Source organism: Pseudonaja textilis, chromosome 1, assembly GCF_049901715.1.
Source record: "Pseudonaja textilis isolate UNSWEBS1 chromosome 1, rPseTex1.2, whole genome shotgun sequence".
Classification (NCBI taxonomy): domain Eukaryota; kingdom Metazoa; phylum Chordata; class Lepidosauria; order Squamata; family Elapidae; genus Pseudonaja; species Pseudonaja textilis.
This window is the reverse complement of record NC_141990.1, coordinates 154,082,766-154,105,066: the sequence shown is the minus strand read 5'-3', so window position 1 is coordinate 154,105,066 and position 22,301 is coordinate 154,082,766. Positions and strand designations below refer to the sequence as shown.

The following is a 22,301-nucleotide window of genomic DNA, read 5'->3' as shown; positions in this document are numbered from 1 at the left end:
ATTAGTCAGATGATGGAATTACTGAAGAGTGTGAAGATTATGGATAAGACTCAACTACTGAAAAAATACAAGGACCTGACTCTATCTGAAGCCTCAGAGATTGCTAAAGAAAAGCTCATAGCATTGGCTACCAGTCTAAGGGGAAACAGTAGAGAAAATAAATAGCCTGTTTTCCAAATACTCATTCAGTGTGTATTCTCAACTGCAGTGCAACAACACAGTAATAACAATTACCAGCAGCAGAAATAGAACAGTCCTGGAAAAAGAAAGAGATGTCAATTACACCAGTGCAAAGTGGCTGCAGGACCTGAGAGCAGATCATAGCAATTTCCCAGAATCAGAATTAGTCATCAACAAAGTAGCAGACATTTAACAGTCGATCAAGAATATGAAGAACTGGACAGGACCTGGCCTGGACATAATCCACACCTACTGGCTGAAGAAACTTAGAGCAGTTCATGAATGCCTAGCAGCACAAATGAATTGGCTGTTAGCAGAAAGCTTCCATCCAACTAACAAATGAAGGGACAGTATGATCATGATCAGTTCTTATAGGGGAACAGCACTGTCCAACTACCAGCCAATAACCTATCTCCCTACAACATGGAATGTCCTATCAGGCATCTTAGGCACCAGACTGCAGGACCTTATGGGCCAGATCATGATCACAATACAAAAAGGCATTGGGAACACCAGAGGCTCAGAACACTAGTTGTACATAGAAAGAGCAGTCACCCAAAGCTCAAGATTAAGACGATCAATCTGACTACATCCTGAATTGACTATGGAAAAGTCTATGAATCAATGCTAGATACATGGATCTGTGAATGCCTAGCATTATACAAAGTCAACAGGTCACTAAGAACCTTCTTCATGAACTCAATGAACTGTGGAGGGTACTAGAAGTCAACTCAAGACAGCTCACACAAGCATCCCTCAAGTATAGCACATACCAAGATGTGTGCATTGTCCCTGCTGCTGTTTTACATAGGCTTGAACTTCAGCCAGATAATCACAAGGACTGGAATGGATACAAGTTCAAGGGTGGAACTGCCATCAACTACCTTCTCTATATGGATGACATCAAACTTATGCTAAGAGTGAACAAGACATCAACTTGCTGGTCCATCTGACAAAAATCTACAGGACATTGGGATATCATTCAGACTGGAGAAGTTTAGCCAAATGCTAGTACCAGTGGGCCATATAGAAGACATCCAGACTGGTTACAAGTATCCCACAATCACATGGGAATGATATGAAGAAGCAAGGAAGACAGCAGTATTTAAGGATAAAACAGAACCTGGAGAGCCAGTTCAATGAGAAGAAATCTTTTCACATCATCAACATATATGCCCTGCCAGTCATCAGATAACCTGCTAGTAGAGTGAGCTGGCCAAAACAGGATATGGAATTTTCCAACATGAAAACCCAAAAGCTCCTCAGAATATATGGGATTCCACCCCAAGTCCACCATCCAGACACTTTACTGGCCAGAAAGAGAGTGGGTGGGGTATGGTGATGTCAAAGCCATTGTTCTGGATGAAAGACCATCTATGAGAGCATCCAAGAGAACATCAGTAAGATGGCACCAAAGATGAGCTTCTGGGAGAATGCCTGAGGTGGCAGAAGACAAGGGAGGAAGATCAAGTAGAGGAACTGCCATGAAAAAACAAGACCCTGCATGGGTTGTATCATTGACAGCTGAGATGCCAGACATTGTCATTCCTATGAGTGACTGGAAAGGACTGGATTAAAAGACAGCATTGGAGTAGCACAAGAAAGGCACTAAACACTAGACCTATAGAAGCAAGATTCTGTCACACTAGACAAGACCTGAGGTACAAATTATGCAGATAGGCTTCAGAGACAGTCCAACACTAGTGGCACGGTGTCGGAGGCAAAAAGGAACAGTATACACTGAACAGAACTACCAAGCGTCAGGAAGAAGGAGTATGAGAAACTGGAAGAGTGCCTAAAAGAGGAACTAGAGAGAATGTTGAAAGTAAAGGCCAAAGAGTTCCCTGTGGTGGTAAAACATTTGGGACTGTGACTAGGATTCCCTAAGCTGGGAGAATGAGATCCAAGAACAACATCAGAGCTCTCTGTCCAGAAGATTGCATTGCTGGGAACAACTAAAATCCTGCACAGAGCCCTCAAACTCCCACAGAACCAGAGGTTGAAGAAGATGCATGCTACCCATAGGGATGGAAGAGAATTTTTTTATGTAAAGACTAACTTCATGTGTCACATACTATTTTCCCATTAGAAAAGAATTTATAATAAAAGCAGAGGCATTCTACATATTTTATAATCTTAATTTCTTGCTTAGCAGGAATATATAATTAATAATAATAATAGTAATAATAATAATAGTAATAATAATAATATCATCGTCATCATCATCATCATCATCATCACTGGGCAACTCTTCAGATTATTTTAAAATTGCATATTTTATGTCAAGTTTTAGGAGCAAATTGCAATTCCTAAGACAGTAAATCCAGTTTCTTTATATAACATTTAAGCAGAGGTGGGCTGCTGCAGGTTCAGATGGGTTTTCCTGAACCCCTTGTTCCAATTCTGCGCAGTTTGGAGAACTGGCAAATTGGACAACCAGCTGGCCCCACCCCCACTGTTTTTGGGGCCCGTTTTTGGGCTGTTTTCAGGCAGTTTTTCCAGCCAAAATCGGACTGAAAATGGTCAAAAAACAGGGCAAAAAAAGGGCAGGAGCAGGGTGTTTTTGGGCCAATTTTTGCCAGAACAACATCCTGAAAATGGCCCAAACGGACCTTTTTTTTTTTTCAGGCCTTTTTTGAGCTGTTTTCAGGCCATTTTTCCAGCCAAAATTGCCTGAAAATGGCCCAAAACAGGCTGAAAAACAGGCCGAAAAATGGGTGGGGATGGGCCCAGCCAGTGATAGGATTAGCCCCAACCTACGTGTTTCTTTGAGGCAAGTGGCCAGGAGGTATTGCTAGGTGTGATGAATGGCATCACCCACCCAGTCACATGGCCAATCGGCCCCACCTACCCATACAGAAAATTGGTTGACAAAAAATTTGCAGCCCACCACTGTATTATTGTAATTGTTTCACTGTCTCAACTCTAATAATAATTTCACTTAAATATTATGGTTCTAGTTGCTGTCATAAAAATTTGTTTTAAAATTGCACATGTTTGTATTTGTATTTCCTGCTCAGACTACAGCACCCAAATGCTCTACCAACTTGGCCAGGAATTAATTATTAATGGGATTTAGACTTGAAAACATCTGAAGGTTGCCTGCTTTGTAGTTTGATAAAAAAAAAAGTTTATTTAGTAAAAATGATCATTGTTGCCCAATTTATAGACAATCTTTCAAAGAAGATTGACTGTGGAGCCCTATGCACATCTATTCAGAAATAAGTCCCATTGGATTCCCCAGTGTGTGTAAATAATGCCACTGAATTTCTGGCACTGATTTTTAAAATCCTGCTGAACAGGTTTTCCTTAAGCTGATAATGAGCTCAACAGGTGTCAGTGCCCACATGGAAAGGACTCTCTTGTTTCTTTAGAGAGCAGTAAGCTTTGTATACACAAAGAGATGCATGTGCAAAGATTCCTGAATCTACTGGCTGTTGACATCCAGAATTCCCAAGCAAAACCACAAGATAACCTGATAATTTCATACTGTGTGCCAACCTTACCTTCTGAAAGCAGCCATTTGGGTGACTGGTATATATGAAAGTAACAAAGCTAGAAGAAAAGTTTAGAGAACATTGACTGTACTGCATGTTTGTGCAGTGATAGGTGGATTCTGGAATGCTCCTTTGCTGCATATCAAAAATCCAAAGTCATCATTTTTGTTTTATAAAATATAGTCAAGTTTTTGCATCATTATGAGATGATGTGAGCTAACACCCACAATCTTGCATGCTTAGACTTGGATGGTAATTATGACTTGAACTATAAACCCTTTTAACCACTGTGTAATAACTAGCAAAGCCACTATATGTCATTAAAGTATAGCAGTTTGATTTATATTTCTTTTTAAAACCAGACTGTATTATTGTAGTTTTAAAGGACATTAAAATTGACTTGTTCAATGACACAACCTTGCTGTTTCCCAAACCTCCAAATCATGAATTGCTATGATTCCATAAACATATGGTGGGCATTTTTTCCTGGTTCTTGGGTGTTTTTCACCCAGTTCTTCCTCTTTTGAGTATAATGCTCTTAACATTCTGAAGAGCAGGTTATTATGTATTTATTGAGAACTAAATGTTAAATGCTGTTTCCTGCTTCTAAAATTTGATATGGAAGATAGTTATGCTGAAATCAGTGAGTCTGGGTTCTGTTATATCATGTTTGGTACCTTAATGTTTGTGGTTTGTGGAAGCCTAAGGAAAAAAAGTCGCATGACATCTAGGACTTTTTAAAGCTGTATTTTTATTTTATAAATGTAATTCTCCTTTTTATGGGGAAAAGTCTTTCAAACCAGACCACAAACAAAATCAAGAAAATGTATGGCTTCAGACAGTAAAGTTGCAAATCTCTTACATTTGGTTGAGCAGCATAGTCATGGGCTTAACTATTTGTCCACTAGACTATAATAATTGTTTTTCAGAATCTAAACTGAAAAAATAGCACCCATCTATCTTGTCCACAGCCCTCTAATTACAGCCTCCTTCTGTACCTTTGAGAGAATGAGACAAACAGTTTGTGTCCAGAATAGTACTAGAAATAAAAGCTTATGGGAAAAAATCAGCATACAGGTTAGCGTGAATTTAAGATGTCCCTGCACAAAAATAATTCTAGCTGTAGCCTGCTACATACATTTTAAGCCTCCAGGATTACCTGGTCACCTTTGGGTTGCTTTTCAAATTGGCCTGCAGGATAGACATCCCTTTTTCTGACATTTTTGTGGAAGTAGGATTACTTGTTTTTTTAATTTACCTAATAAGGCTACTGCTGACATTAATGAGAAAAGAGGTTGATGGCATGGAAGTGATATGGGAGCCCTGATCAGCCTCCTACAGCTTTCAAATGTGAAGAGATCTGGGACAAGGGCATTCCTGAGCCCCAATGCTTTCATTTTACGTAGGTAAATATAATAGAATAGATATAACCCCTCCACCAAAAACATCACTGTGACTGTGGTCCAATCGGTGGCTAGGTTTGCATATCACAGTACACCTTGATTGTGGTTTAGATATCTCCTAGTCATGAATGATTTTGTTTCTAAATCAAAGAGGATAATGCACATTTTAATTTATTTATACTAGAGCATTTATACCCTGCCTTTTCCACTGACATACGTAGTCAAGTGGTATGCAACCAATAAAACCAAATATGAAATATAAAAGCAAAATAATACAAGCACAAAGTGAGCATAATTAGAAATAAAAAAGTCAGCAAGGGAGATATATCTGTGGAACTGTGAGAACCCCAAGATTTTTCTGGGGAGAACCCATGAACCCCTCATGATGAAGCTCTCTCCTGCCCGTCACATTGCTGAATGACTGACAATAGGGATATCTTCAGAAGGTGTTTCTTGCTGACCCAGTTTGGTTGATAGAGGAAAGGTGATCCTATAGATTCAGACCAATACCTTAAAAAGAAACCTTGGAAGTGCAGAACTCAGTCCCTGAATATTGTGTGATAAGCAGCCTCCTATCATGTTTTACACCAACTGCAATTTCCAAGTACTTTCCAAGTCTTTTCCCTAGCTATCCATTTGCAGTCTACACCATGCTCCTGAAAAATTGCTTACGTTGTCTGCTGCATGGATCCAGGGCTTATCTCAGACACCCATATGGTATACTACTGCCTACCCAAACCCTTGCTGATCTCCTGACATTTTATTACTTTATTTTGTTATTTATACAATTCATTGCCCTCGTTTCATTGTAGCTGTAATCCTAAAATAGAATACAAAATAAGGTTAAGAATAAAATGTGGCAATTGTACAACCTATTCAAAGATGGAAATCACAAAAACTAATACAGCAACAAGAGGCACAGGCAATTAAAAGTTTTAAGCTAGTTGTAAAAAGGATTTTGTCTAAACCACAACTAAACGGGGAGGAATTCCAGAGTCAGTACATTAAAGTGTCCTCTATTGAATTACTGTTCTCGGGAATAGCATATTTCCAGCCAACAGTGCATGTCAAGAAAATTGACCCTAAAGATCTTAATGAATGGGATGGATATATGGGAGAAGACAGTCAGATGTCCAGGTCTATGCTGTGTATCACCACACAAGTATCATGAATTTGACTCAGTAACAAATTGATAATTGGCGTAGTTCCTTCAGGCAGGTTTTATATATTTAGAATAGTTAGTATTTTCAGTACTAGCTGAGGCATTTTTTACCTCTCCATCTTTAAAACCACAAAAGTAACAAGGATTCAATAACAAGATTCATTCAGTTGTGTCAGTTGAAATAGATAGTGCTGAAAGATATAATTTGATTCCATGGAAACCACTTGATGCATTATTAAAAGCACAATAATGTTTCTACATTACAATCTTGAAATCTTGACAGGCATTGTTCATAACCAGACAATCTTACATGATTTTGCAGATGTTCTCCAAATATAATAGCAAAATTAAACATAATGAAAATTGTAACAATATTTCAGCAAACGTTCTGAAAGATTGCATAAGTTGTCACCTAAAGATTTTCAGTGGGTAATCTCATAAAATTTGAGGGTTTTTTTTAGAATGTTTACTAATTTTGTGTTTTAATGAGGAAAAAATACTGCTAATTCTGTGGGCAAAAATGTAAATATCAATTTCACTTTTCAGTGTTATACAAATATTAAGAAGGGACACAAACTGAATTAATTAACAGCAGAATGAATCCTGTTTCGGTACATGTGGCTAATTTTATCTGGGGTTTGGAAGCTTACAGGGTCATACCTGGTTAATTTTTAGATGGGTAATTACCAGAGAATCCTAGAACTATGGTCTCTAGAAAATAGTGCAAATGATCTCCATTCTCTTGCCAAGAAAACTGCATGGATATATCCATGAAGTCAACATGACAAGCTCAATTTGAAAGACATTTTATTTTATAAGTGATTTAAACATAAAATGATTTTTAAAAAAGAAAGGAAAGGGAAGACAACTATAGTACAGCGAAGAAATTATTCCAATATCCTCTTCGCTACTCCCGTGTTGAAAAGCTATGTCTTGATGCATTGATAAATTCCAAACATTGGAAATATTTCCAGAGACATTACACATATGATTCACAGCTGTAATCTTTTAAAAGTTTTGTAGACAGGCTTACACATTTCAAAGTAAAGTTTTGCAAAAATAGGACAAACCCAAGTTATGTAAGTTAATGTTCTGTACTTCTGATCATAGGCAATCTCACTAGGCTTTACTGAACAACTTTTGAGGGATCCTGTAAAAATGAAACCATATGTTCTGTTGACTGCATTTTAAAAGGGAGCATTTTTTAAAAAATAACTTTCCGCTGATTTGCAAAAGGTTCTTTATACTTATTACTCTAAAGCTTGCATAAATCAATTAATAGAGTAATAAATATATTAAATAATTTATAATTAATCTCAATTTCATTTAGGACTCTGAATTTTTCTTAAACTGTGAATAAATACCACTCCTCAGAGACAGGAAAGACACGGAATAATTTGAACAAACTGTGTTCTCTGATACATTGCTTGTTTTTAAATTCTATACATGTTTTAAAGCTGCTTTAAATTTATCAAACTTTTCTAGGTTAATTATACTGTTGAAGACTTAGTTTATCTTGTTGCTCTTAAATCAGAATTATGAAATAATATTGTAACGCTTTTATATGTAACTGTAGCATATTTTATGTGTATTTTATGTATTTTCCATATATATCTTGCAGCAATAAGTACAGGTATTTAAACTGATGCTCTGTTAGGGATTTTATTTGTTTATTGATTTCTTTGTCTATTGAGTTGATTTCTATAGCTGCCGTCTCAGTCAATGACACTAAACAGCTTATAATTCAAATAATACGTTACAATTAAAAATACTAAAAACATTTTAAAATAATAAAACCACTAAAAACAATAAAAATATTCAGATCAATCAAATATTAATAAGAATTCTCAAGTTGATTTCCCAACAAGTTGAATTCTGTAGTTATTTATTTACCCATAATTGAGCTTAAAATAAACAATAAATGATAAAGCTAAAAGCATGGAAAACTAAAACTACCTTTTCCACAGCCACTGCAATTTATGAAGTGAGACTGTACAAGATGGCTCTGCCAAAGAAATGTTTGCAAGCTAATACATTTTTTAAATAATGTGGACATGAGGAGAAAAAAACATTTAAAATGTCTATCCTGTTTCCTACCCTAGCAAATATTCAGGACAGCTATATAACTCAACTTCAGAGTTCAATTCACATTAATCACATTTATCTAGTCTTGGATTCTCAAATTAAATCCTTAGAACTTATTATACTGTATATGAGATAAAATTGGAAATTTCCCCATTTTAAACAAAATGGTATGGATTTTATCTAGTTCAAGTTAAAGCTACTTCATCAAGTTAAGCATCAAAAGTTTGCTAGTCCCAAGTAAATTCTGTGAGTTGAGTGCAATGTTCAGAACAATTTATTATAATCTACAGATCAGATTGTTACAATTTTAGCATTTATATTAATCAAGTAAGTTAGTCTATACTTGACATATAACATAGGAAAGTTACCTGTCTGGAAAGAAGTATAATAAAAATTGCACCAACATGAAGATAAGAAACATTAGGAAAAGCTTGATCGTATATGACTAATAAAATAGATCCTGGGAGAGGGGATAGTTTAATTTTAATGCTAGTTAACTGCAAATCCATTACAGCCAAGAGTCTTTCCAAGACTTTTAGAATTAAGAGCCATGGTAGCACAGTGGTTAGAATGCAGTATTCCAGTGTAATTCTGTAGTTAAAGGTTGACTCAGCTTTCCATCCTTCCGAAGTCGGGTAAAATGAGGACCCAGACTGTTGGGGGAGATATGCTGACTCTGTAAACCATAGAGAGGATTGTAAAGCACTATAAGCAGTATATAAATCTAAGTGCTAATGCTAAGTGCTATTACTTTTAACCATTTTCTCTTGAAGAGAAAAAAATAAAAATTACTAACATGTCTGTCTTTGTATCTATAAAAAATTTCAGATAAGCTCATCAGAATTTTTTTAAAAAACTTGCTTAATTGATATTTCTTGCAGCATCTAATAATATCACAGATAAATAAACTTTCAATTAGATGTCTCTTCCCTTCATGTCAAGCATCTAATAAAACAATGTTGACTAAATAAAGTTAATTTGCACTTCAACACTTGGGTTCCTCAGCATATCATGGAGGGGCTGCAGGCACCCATGGGTTCTGCCGTGCCAGCATTTGCTCAAGGGCACCCTTTGATTTTGCACCTGTTTCTGCAGAGAACTGCAGCCTTAGCCAAAAACAGGCACCTCCCTCATTCCTGGAGAAAGGAACCACCCGTACATGCTGCCTCTGTCTTTTGTGATTCAGCTTATTGGCTCCGTTCAGCATCTCATTACATCTAGGCATTGAGCATCCCAGCAGGCTAGAAAGGAGGTTGAACTTGTGAGCACCCAACTCGTTTGTATGTTCTGGAATCTCATTGCACGAAACGGACTACAGCTATAATGAAACACCTCAGAAATCCCAGATAGCAGCAGCATTATTCTGAAACAGGCCCCAATAAGTTCATATTCCACATCAGGATCTACTGCTTTAATTCCTTGTTTCCACTTACAGGTGGAGTTGTAATTGTCAGCTTTGACAAATATATAAAGATGTGTAAATGTTTATCAGTTTGTTTACGATTGGTAGACATTCAATGAATTGCACAGATTGTATTTGATTTTTTGTAAAAGAAAAGGCTACTTCAGTAGTATCAAGTCGTTTGTGTTGAATAGCTATAGATGAAAATGGAAAGTTTTGTTAGAACAAGTAAGAGTTTCCAGGGATTAGATAACTTGTAAATTATCTTGCAATAATATTTTCCTTTGCATAGAGTTGAACATTTAGACTAATTGTTTTGTATTTGTTTTTTATTATTATCCTTTTAATATTATTTGGAAAGGGTTTTTTGTTTTTGTTTACCTAGTGAGTAAATTAAATCTAAGAATTTTTAATTAAATTTTGTTGAGTTGCAAATAATTACAAATAAATTAAATGAAAATCTCTTTTAAGTTTACATTGCTGTGACTTGTTTTTGGTACCATGCTAATGACCCGTAAACCTTCTAGCACTGGAATCAAATCATTTAAAATGAAATATGGTGACTCATTAGTGCAATGTCATAGATCTATTCTAGTAATAAATTCATAAATAAAGCAAGCAAAGTATTCAAATACAATGGAAAAAAACCTTTAATTTCCATGATCATATCTCATCTTTCACAAACTATGGAAAATTTTCATTGACAAAACAGTAAATATATCAGTTAAGAAAAAAAAAAGAGGGTGCTGTACAGGTAATAAAAAGACTACCCTTTGTGGCCAGTTCTCACTAATTAATTAGGAAGATTTATGTACTGCATTTTTCTGGATTAAATACATATAAAAGGAGAACTATAGTTCATTAATAAATAAAGTGTATGTATAAAAGTCTATGCATAGTGGTTTAAGCTTAACTCTCACTCACTGTCATGTCTTGAATCCATAGAAATCAGAAAGAATCATTTCCACTTTAAATCAATTTAAGAGTGTTTTTCTTACATTCTAATACAACTCAGCTTAAAATAATGTTTAGCATTCAAAGATTATACATCATAATTTTTCTTAAATCAGACACATATACATTTATATAACTTTAAAACTCAATTGCTACATCATTTGCTACAGACATATATTTAATGCCAAACATTTAACTGAATATATATCATAGCCATTTTTCCTTGCATGTCACTAGCATTGTATCATCAAAGATGAACAAAATTGATTGCCTTTTCATGGTATATTTAAAACTAAGGTAAAACATTTGCGAAATTTGCAAAATTAGCAATGTATACCTTATAGATATATATATTTGAGTTCAATATTACATTTGAGTCAAAATCTCTATCATATTTCTTAATATTAAAATTCCCTGGGCTTGCATAAAGAATTAATGGAATGGATATCTTTTTCCTAGCTAACTTTTAATATAGCCAATATTTTATAAGACAGGGCTGTAATTAATGTTTTATGTATATGTACTGTATGTCCTATAAACAAGCACAGCGACACACTTCAAACCAAGAATGTAGAACGATAATGCTATAATACACAGATATTTTATTGCACACATTCTAAAGTTCATTATTTAAAAGAATGTCAATTTGAATTAAAATATTAAAAAAACAGGATAGGCACATAAAAATATGGGCAGTGGTAATTCTTAGGGAATAATGCTCTACCAGATTAGTAGCCACTGTGCAATATAAAGAACTGGTTATATATACCATCGATTCATAACAACCACGCTGATAGATTTTCCCATGACAATCTGGCCTTAAAGTCTTCCAATGGTGCACTCATTGCCATCTTGCATAGACAAACCAGATCTTATAATATCTATTATAAATATAAAACTAAATTAAATCAACTAAAACTAAGCAACAGGTAACATAAAAGCCAGAGAGGTCTGTCCCTGAGGTCACTGCCAGGCCAGAAGTCTCAAACCCCAAATCAGAGTAGTACCCCTAAGATGTGCAGGTGGGAGGGAAGAGTTTTATATCCCAAAAGGAGAAAAAAATGTCCTGTGCATATTTCTGACACTGGTGAATTTTGAAGAGAGCTTTGAAGATTGCAAGTACGGTACACATAGCTGCATAAGTTGTTTTAATCTTTTAATCAACAGTTCAATTTAACTCAGTCCAGTTAAATGTAACTTAAAAGTTTAAATTTGGCCAGGAACACAGGTTAATTTCAGTGTTTCTGTGCGTATGTTTCAGGATGTACTCACAAAGGCCAGCCATTTGTCAGCCTTGTAGTGTTATGAGAATCCCTTCTGCCAGAATAAAGTGCAACTGTGATTTATTATCAACTTCAAGCAGTGTGCCCTGAAGAAAAGTCAAGAAGGGAGATTTGTAGTCAAAGGAAGAGTTTCACCCTCAACTTCTGAAGCAATTGCATGAGTTACGACCAAGCAGGACAACCTCTCTCACTCTTTCTCAGATTCTTTTAAGACCTGGGGGAAAGCAAGCATGAATGAGGAGTTCGTTGTGAGTTTCTATTTATATAATTGAAAACATTTATTTTTATGTTTGTGTGCATGCGCATGCATGTGTGCATGCACACCATACACCTTCCTACTTAAATAGCTTAGGTCACCCTGCCATTATTGAAAGTAAGGTTATGAATGAGAGCTGAAAATGCTGAGGGACAAAACTCTTAAATGGGCTTAAAGACTGAAAGGGCTTGGAATTAATTAACCTAACATATTTTATATCCAAAAACAATTCAATCCTTGCTTTGAGCCTTTGCAAAAGGCAGATAATTTCTCAGAGGAAGAACTTCTGAGGGTTCCCCCCTCCCCCCAATGAGCCATCTCAAGGAAACAGAGGCTTTAACTCCATACAAGAGTTGGTTTCTGGTCTGTTGCTAAGAAAGAACAACAATTCTTTTCTTTTTTTAATAAAGTTTTATTTGGGTTTTCACACACAAAATACAAGTAAAACATCTGTTTTGAAAATAGCATGGTCCCGGGTTGAACTTCTTTATACAGACACAAAACTCAATTTCATGCTCCTTTTTTGTATTCTGTTCCATATCTTATATAATTTAACATTTTCTATACAGTTTTTCCCCTCTTTTAATTTTCTCCATTTTATTTTGATTATCTCATCTCATCTCAATTCAAATATTTATACTTTTGTCTGTTCTGTTTCAATTTCATATTATCTTTTCTCATTAAACAAATTTTCTCCTGTAGTTACTAATTGGAGTATGACACCTTTATATCTTTTAATTACATCAATTCAACTCTTATGTAAACTTCAATATATACCTTATGGTTATGACCTTCAATATAATACATAATACATAACTTCCAATCGAATTCTGCTTGGCACATTCTTATAATACACACTGTATTCTTTAAAGAAAAAAGAAAGATTGTAAATATATGTAATTATAAACCCTCATTCCATTCCAGTTCAGTTCTATCATTAATAACCATTAAAATCTTAACATCTTTAACACTTCTTTTCAATTAAATCATACTTCCTTAAAAACACATATAATCTCTATAATTTTTTCCCTTATTTCTCTTCACATATGTTTTATAAATCATTAAATATACCTTTTGTTACATTTATTTATTGACAAGCATTCCACTGAATTACGATAGCTATTTTATCAGACATTTTAATCATACATTGCTTCATATTTTCTAAAATTATTTCTGCTTCTAATATAACCATACTATCTTATGTACCTTTGCAGAATCCCTTTTTCCATTAAATTTTCACGCATTATCTCTAAATAGACCCTGTTTCTCTATATTTTGCTTCTGTCCTTTATAACTTCTTTTCCTTTCTTCCCTCTCATCTTCTCCCTCCCCTTTTTACCCCCTTGTCTTCTCTAGTTCTAATTCTCTCTTCTGCATTTCCCTCTTCTGTTGCTTTCTGATTTTATACTTATTTTTCACTCTGTTTTTTGGGGGGGAGTTGTTTTTCCCAATCTTAAACTTTCCATTCTCTTTCCCCCCTTTCCTTTTCCCCCCACCTAAGATTACTTGTTCATTAAAGTTGGCTTCTTCTTTGTCGCAATCTTCTTGTTCTGCAGGCATTTCTTGTTGTTTCTCATAATTCCAAATCTCCATTTCTAAAAACTGAAATACAAAGCCAAAAGAACCTCTCCCTTCTTGTGCATCTTCTTTGTACTTTTTAAGTTCCATTTTCAGTTCTTCTAAAAGTGGAGCCATTTTAAAAAGTTTTAAACAGCCACCCGATTGATTTTAGTCATTCAAAACAATAACCAAGAATCCAGAAATCATCAAGTAGTCCAGATAGTCCCGAGTTATATCTTCTTATTTCTTTTTCGACTTTCTCTTCCTGGGGTTTTTGTTGCGATATTTCAGTTAGAATGTATCTTTTAGAAGTCTTGTTGAGATTTTGCTGTAAGTTCTTTTTTAATTCCAGGCAGTCTCCTCCCTTCCAGATCCTGCCCTTTTATTCTTCCTCTCTCCTTTCCTGTTTTCAAAAGCTTTTGATTATCCAGAAATCTTTATTATCCCTTTGACTTTTTATTTTCAGCATTAAATGCCTATTGATGTCAAAGTGGATTTTTTTTCCAATTTCTTGCTTAAGTCTCTTAGCTGTCAGTATGGGAAAAGGAGAAAACCAAATCTTTTCCCTTTTCTCTCTCCTTCGCAGTTTAAAAATCTTCTTAGGGAACAATGTTGTTGTTTTTTAACAGTTTTAACTCCAGGGTACCTTATTTGTTGCTTTTGCTGTTTGACCCGGTCAACCAAAACTTTCTCTTCTTATCTTCCTCCTGCACTTTCTTTTCCGGTTGAGTTCTTCTTTGTGGTGGCCATTTTGACCACCGCTGCAACCGCCTTCGGGAAAGGAAGTAATGGCCAGCTGGGGAGGAGAGATGCAGCTCTCCTCAACCCTGCAGGCAGTCTCCCCCCTCTTCACCACCTCTACGGGGTGGCTTAGCCCCGAAACCAGCCGGCTTGGGGCGCCCCAGCGACGAGCACGGATCGAAGCCTCGCAGAGACGAGGTTTCGGTCTGTAACTGAAGAAGCTCAAACCGGAAGCTTTTTTCAGAAAGAACAACAATTCTTAAAGTATGCTCTATGGAACTCCCCCATTTCCTCTAAATAATTTTAAAATATTGTAAGAATCAAATTCAAAAGCTGTGAGAAATCTTTTACAGGTTTTAAAACCTTTCAGTTTCACTAGCCAAAACAGTATCCTGTCACAGAACAAAGAGGAGATGTTGGCAGATCCTTTCACCGCTGTTACGTTTGACCTAATTGGAAGGGGGGGTGGAATTCAGAAGTTCACATAGAAAGTTCATATAGAAGTAGTAATGATACTATTGTTTTTTCTTTCAATACAGCTTTCTGAAAGTGAATTCTCAGCACTTGCTTAGATCATTTGGATTGAATATGGAAATAGTTGAAAGTTACATTGCCTGTAAGACTTTCATACTCCAGCTATTGACGAAACATGTTATTATACACAAGCTCATACTTGCCATGAAGACTAGTTAATGTGTTACATATAAAGGAAAATGAACAGAATTTTTAAAACATGTTTTATTTCAATATTGTTTTTCCTTTAAAAAAGATGGGTGTTGTTTTTTAATTGTTGTATCTTTTATTTAAGGAACAGTAAACAAGACAGTTTTAAAAATCCAACAAAACAAAATCTAAAAACTTAAAAATATAACATAATTCTACAGTCATTACTAAAATTACCCACTAGAAAATCCTGATAAAAGAAATATATGTTCTTGCAGATTTTTCAAAAGCTGAGGAAAATGGGAAAAAGCTTAACTTGAATTGTATTTCAAATGAAACTTGGGAATGAGCTCTTTCCCTCGTATGACTCCAATAGTGGAGCAGCTTCAAGAGTCACAATGTGGAACCTTGATAAAAATGGCCCTTTAGACCCTAAGCTGTTGTGGGCTAGTGCCACTTGAATGTACAGAGAATTGGTATGATACGCACATTCCTGAGGAGTCCTCCTAGATCAGGACTAAGGAATGTGTTGTCCTCTTGATGATGTTTCCCAAGGTGGATGGGGATGATGTTTACTTGAGCCACCCACACACAGATGGCCATCAGTTTCTCTTCCCTTCAAATCATTGCATTGGCCTTAAGTCTATGTTTAAATTTTGATTTAAAAAAAAATACATAGTTGCTTGTCTGATGCAACATGTAATGTTCATATAAACTTAGGACCAATTCATGTTTTCCATAGAGACAATAATAAAGACATCATAATTGAGAGTGGATACGCTTGTTGCATGTAGTCGTGACAAACAATATCTCATGAGAAAGAAGCTGGATCTCAGAGGGATGTTTGTGTAGGATAGCAGATTTTTATTGCATTTTTCATCGTTCCTGTAGAATGGACAAAAAGGCCTCCTATTACACCACTGTATTCACACGTCAATCTTGCCAAGGAACAAATTCTGAATGTTCCTTAACTGCCCCACCCTATTTTGACAAGGAGTTTCACCTATCCATCACCACCCTATAAGTAATATAAATTGCAAATCATTGTTTATTTGTTTATTTTCTACTTAGAGCAGATAGTTAAGGTACTACTAAGCTTGAAAAGCTTAGTAAAGGTAGATCTAATAAATAAGGGAGTCACCTCCTCCAGGAAGGGAGAGCAGCAGGAGATCCCTAAGTTGTGAGCTAGATTAAAGAATCAAAGAATTCTGGAAGAATATAGCGGCAAACCGCTTCCTAATCATTGCTCTACATACTAGAATTGATGTTCCATGAGGATATCTGGAACAGCCATGATTCAAAAGACTTGCTTCTGGCGTTTGTTTCAGCCCTTTCTTTCTGATGCTTTAAGTCATTTATTACAAAAGGTTTTCTATCTGTACTTTACAACTTTTGCATACATAAAGAGAACCTAGTTCGTAACCTACAATTTGATCACAGCAATAATGAGGTGAACAAAGGGCAGCTGGGATGATGGACATATTTATTTTAATTGCATCATATAGTTCTTATAGGTTGAAATGAGCACATATTGCTGAGGTACAGAACCCCTGAAATGTGAAATAAGGATGACAATGAAATTGCAGCCTAAATATAATTAGAAAGTGTACAGAGAACTCAGCAAGCTCTTTGACTAAGAGGGCATATTTCTAGCGCTTAATATCTTTAATAATTTCCTGGAGCAGTTAGGTATCATATATAGACTGATCCCATTATATTTATGCATATCTTGAAAAAGCAGATACAAACTTAGCACATTCATAATTTAAATAATTTTCCCAGAATATGATTGATTGCTAACTCTCAAACATCTGAAGAATTTTACCATCATTTTTCAATATCAGCATCTTGCCATGTATTGAACATATATCTACACATCAGGATTTCAACTGAACACTGAATATTATACTTGAATGAAAATAGATGTTATAAACTATTACAAGCTTATACCAACTTATACGTAGACTCTTTTTTTAGGTGCTAAAGTACTTTCTTTTGGTTGCAAGTGTAAAATAAGGGCAAGTCTAAGTGACTACATGTCACATTATTGGCAACAATACAGTGAGAAAATATTTGATATTACGTTCTTACAAGGTTTTCTTTTCTTTTTAAAAAAATTGCTAATCTATTTTGTAGGTCTTCTATTAGTATCCCAAATACTAACCAAAAATTACTTAATTTTCCAAGATTGGATGAGGTCTGATGGATCTGTAAATGTCTACCACTGATCGCCTCATTAAAAATTACAAAAAGTATGTCACTATGATTCAGTACAAATCCTTTCATTGTACTGATGTCCTAATATCTTTTGGAAGTATGTGTGTCAAGGGGTTTGTCATGTGATATCATGATATATTTCATGATTTCCTCCTTGCTCCCTTACTACAGATTCCTAAGCTTGGAGCTATCACCTTCCATTCTAATTTTAAAATAGCTTTACACATATGCCAACCATGATTTTGCTTAGTTAAACTGTAAGATGGCTCCCCAGTTGATTTATGTAAAGCAAAATTTCTCAATTATTAAAATATCCAATGTATATTCTGTAATTAAATTCCCACGACAAAATACATTTTGATTATGTGTCTATGTGTATCAGTGGTGGGATTCAAAATTTTTTACTACCGGTTCTGTGGGCATGGCTTGGAGGGCGAGGCAGGGGAAGGATACTTTAAAATCTCCAGTCAGAGGTAGTATTTGCCAGTTTTCCGAACTACTCAAAATTTCTGCTATCAGTTCTTCAGAACTGGTCAGAACCTGCTAAATACCCCCTCTGATGTGTATGTGTTCATAAATAAAATAAAAATCCTAAGATGTGAACTTGACTGTTAAAAAGGAAAGAGTGTGATTGAGCTACTGCCTGTTTGCCTCTTTCCAATAGATATACACATGCTAGAGAGATGACTTTGTTTCCAAGTTTAGAATATTGTGTTATAAAATAGTTATAACCTATGTAGCCTTCTCTGTTTTGCTTCTTTCTTTGAGCGCTCTTCAGAAATAATATTAGAATTATAGTCAGAAAATATACAGGATTATCTGCCTTTCATCTTTGTAGAATAAAATATCTGATTGCGTAAACATCCAGTACCAATTCACGCTTCAGTAAGTGTAGAGAATTGTTTCCCAAGCTAAATTATTATTTGCCCAATTGTTTGCCACATTCTGAACATAAGTGATTTCTTACAGCAGTTCAATATTATTGTACAGTCTTGCCAAATAGAAGTGGAATCTTATAATGCAACTGCTTGAGGGAGAATTGCAGATGCTGCCTGAAAAAAAATTGTTATAGTTCTTGCTGCTTTTTTTGGTGTCTACTATTCTAACCAAAGATGCAATATAGTCTGCAATATAGTTATTATTAAATCGTTATTCTTTGACTATTACTGAAAATATAATGAGTTTATTAATAGTAAACAATTTACACATTCTTCTACTGAATCTTGTTTCTTTATTTAACTCTACTCCATATACCAAATTAAAAAAAAAGTCACTATTAGATGAAGACTTCATAATGTCTGTAATTACAGAATGCAATCTCCATTTTGCATGCTCTTGGGTGTGGTTGAAATGCATGTTGAAACTGCACCTAGGTTTTAGACATACTAGGCAAATACTGCTTAGATATTTTGGCACACAACTTTTATTTATATGATTTCAGTTCTGAGCAGAGTTGATTTGTATAGACAATTGGCAAATCCAAACAGATAGTGGTTTAAAATACTTCATTATTTTTTTTCATTTCCTCAATGACATGAAGCTATCAGATGAACCAATTATTTATTTTTCGTTAGAAGTCTGCAGTACAGGTATTAAAATAGTTTTGTCATCAATCATTTGAAATTCAGCTAAAAGCATATGGACTGGAACATCTTAACTTTTAGAACTCTAAGACAGGCATAACTCTTCAAGCTGATTATTTATTATCACTCTGTCATGTCAGTGATAATGATTTATTCATTGTGGGAACCCAAACTATATAACTCAGGAGAAGGAAAGCAATTGCTGGTATTGGTAAGAACATTGCTTGAAAAACTTCAGCCAGTGAACAAACTTGGGAAAAAGTGCATTTCTGTCTCTTGAAATTTTATTTCATCAACATTGCATATTTTGACCTGCAAAAAAATTGATAGTAGCTAGGCAAAGAACTAAGTCCTCAGCTCAGTAAGGCCAAAATACTTGTATTTAAATATTTTGTCCAGATCAGATACCTTACACAACTGTGTCTTCATACAGGGAGCTTTACATGTTTCCAATTGCATAAAGCAGGGGTGGATAATTAATTTTCCCAAGGGGCCACATTAGAAACAAATTGCTGTGGAGGTCTGAACCAATAAGGCTGGGAAGATATATAGGCACCCATGCATGCACATATGCAAGTTGGAAAAAAAAAGGAATAGCAATCACTTTAAAAATAAAAGCAATGCAATTGTATTGCAGGCATGGTGGAAACTTATTTATATTTGATTTCTAATGAGACTGGAAAGCAAGACACCATGAATTAAAGTCCCATGAAAGTCAGTTCTGTGACTTAGGCCAGTCAGTCTCTGCCTAACTCACTCACAGTATTGTTAATATGAGGAAAATAGGAGGAATTTATTTATAAAAACAATAAAGGCAGATAAATAAAATAAAATATAAATATAAATAAATCAATAAATTTGACCCATGTGGGTTGACAGGGACAGTCAAAGATGTGGCTCGGTGGCCATAAAGTGCCCAGGTCTGACATAAAGGCTTATAAATGCTTTTGCTTGGATTTTCACTGGAGCATTAATTAAGCTTTTATCTTAGTTTATACGTTTGAAGGCAGTTGAGGAGTTGAGGCTCTTTGCTCAACCTCAAATGTGGTTAACCTTGTACCATTCCTTTTCATTTTGTCTTATCTATCTCAGAAGAAGTCTTAAATGCTTTTATGCTTGAAGCTAAATAGAAAATTGCAATGTTCTCCTGTTCTTTGCTTTCTTATAATTATTTGTAAATGCTTTAGGTTTTTACCCTGTACCCACTTACCTGATAGAAAGACCCCTTGACTGTAGTTCTTACTTTTACACAGCCTTACCTATTATTACACTGTTTGTTGATGAGGTGTTTTACCTCTAGAGAAATCAATCATTCTTTGCTGTTTGCATTTATTCATCATTATTGCAGGCCTACATCCAAGTATTAAAACTTTAAACAGCAGTGACATTAACTTTTTGCAAATTACCTGGCATTGTGTATCTGTGCTGCTGAAGGGCATATGCACGTAGTATCATCCTATGTTATCTGTGTGTTTATTTATTTAACCACAGGTTGCTAGTCTAACAGTCAATAAAAATGATAAATTGCCTCTGTACTCTTACAATAACTGGAAGCAGTCAGCCCCACAAGCGCTAAACGCATAAATCATAATATGTATGAAGTTGACAGTTTTAATTGCTTAGCACTGGCATGCTTTAGTCAAGGGGGGGCATCATTGGTCTTTGAAAGATAGTCCGGATAGACCTATTTCTTTCTAAAATAATGCCATTGAGAACTATCAAATAACATTTCTTTTTAACCTCTCAATTTGACAGTCTCTGCACATTTGGCATTCTGGAAGCATGCTTATTGGAATTTTTTTCAAAGCCAAATAATCACATTAATGGTCATGAATGACCGTCATCCTTCCCCCCTTTCTTCTTCTTCTTTATACTAATGCTTGAAAGTTTTGGATGCATTCCAGATGAGCAGCTCTCACCAGTTAAGCACATGTAAGAAATATTTTTGAGTATGAAAGAAATGGCCGTGAGGCAAGAGTAATTTTTAACTTTTATTTTTAGAAAAGCTGAAAGAATAGGTGCTGATGTTTCAAAAGGACCCCATTTTCCACCATTTCATGTTGGGCCTCCACTTGATTTTCATAGTATCGCCCATATTTTGACTTTGATTTATGCATGTATATCAGCCTGGGTGCAGGTACATGCCTGTGAAATAAATTATGATCAGCTTTGACCTCAGGGATGCTTTTATATGACTTGATTTTGAACAATCTCCATACGGGTGTGTAACATAACTAGACTACACAATTATGTGCCTTAAGACTTTAAGCAATTTAGGCTAGTAGTTTCAACAATGCAATTGGCCAGTTCTCATGTAACATTGGAATCCTGTGTAACACATCTTTCAGAGACAAGAGCCAAAGGCTAAGTCTCTCGATAATGAGTTGAATTTCTGTCTTTTTCCAAGTTACTCTGATTGTAAACTGACAGCTTTGAAGGACCTTAACTGACATCAAAGGATGCAAATCATCCAGTTAGATCAATTAATGTTAATTCTCATCTCCCATTTAATTCTTTAATGCATTTCCCATTTTCTCTTTTTTTTTCAGCCAAGCCCATTACCAAGTCCTGTTTTGGGGAGAAAGCCAAATGCTAGTCAGTCATTGCTTGCTTGGTGTAAAGAAGTTACAAAAAACTACAGAGGAGTAAAAATCACCAATTTCACTACATCTTGGAGAAATGGTTTATCCTTTTGTGCAATATTACATCACTTTAGACCTGACTTAATGTAAGTAGGAACATTTTATATTTAAACTGCCCCATTTCTTACTTTTGTTCATTTTCGGTTTCTAAAGTGCCATCTTGCAGAGTGGCAGAAATAGGTAAATCAATTTATATCGTGCCATTTCTGAGGCTTTCTTCTAAGCCCATATTGATTTCTCATTTTTTGCATGCATTCTTTTTTTTTCTTTTTAATCTCAGGAAACCAACTGTCTTCAAGATGTTTATGAAAATTAGGTTACTGTTAAAATGAGATGAGACAATAAGCCTGTAGCTCTCAGGTGCCATCCAAAGATGACCTGATGGCAAATTTGGTTGTCATAGCTAGCCTGAAATCCTTGCCTTAATTTCTCTTTTTACATGGAAAACTTCAGGCAGTGAAACGGCCAATCTTTATATTTATTTATATTTATGTATTTATTCTTTTAATTTTCTACACTATTAGTTTTCCTGATCGCTGTGAAATTGCTAGCTACTGTACATTGGCGTTTTTTGTTAAGTTATAATTGGCTATAAATTGTGGTTTGTTTTTAAAATAGGTACTTTCTTTCTATACAAGTATTTTACATACCCACTGTGCTATTTTCCCCCTCA

General features: G+C 35.1%; 1 protein-coding gene across 4 annotated transcripts in view; it reads left to right on the top strand.

Moving 5' to 3' along the window:
* The window catches only part of EHBP1 (EH domain binding protein 1), a 257,453-nt gene that overhangs the window by 126,963 nt on the left and 108,189 nt on the right, over window positions 1–22,301 (top strand). For all 4 annotated transcript variants that reach the window (XM_026712825.2, XM_026712823.2, XM_087919329.1 and 1 more), the window contains one exon: window positions 21,536–21,714. In XM_026712825.2, coding sequence (XP_026568610.1) covers window positions 21,536–21,714 — 179 coding nt within the window. The remainder of the gene's footprint in view (window positions 1–21,535; window positions 21,715–22,301) is intronic.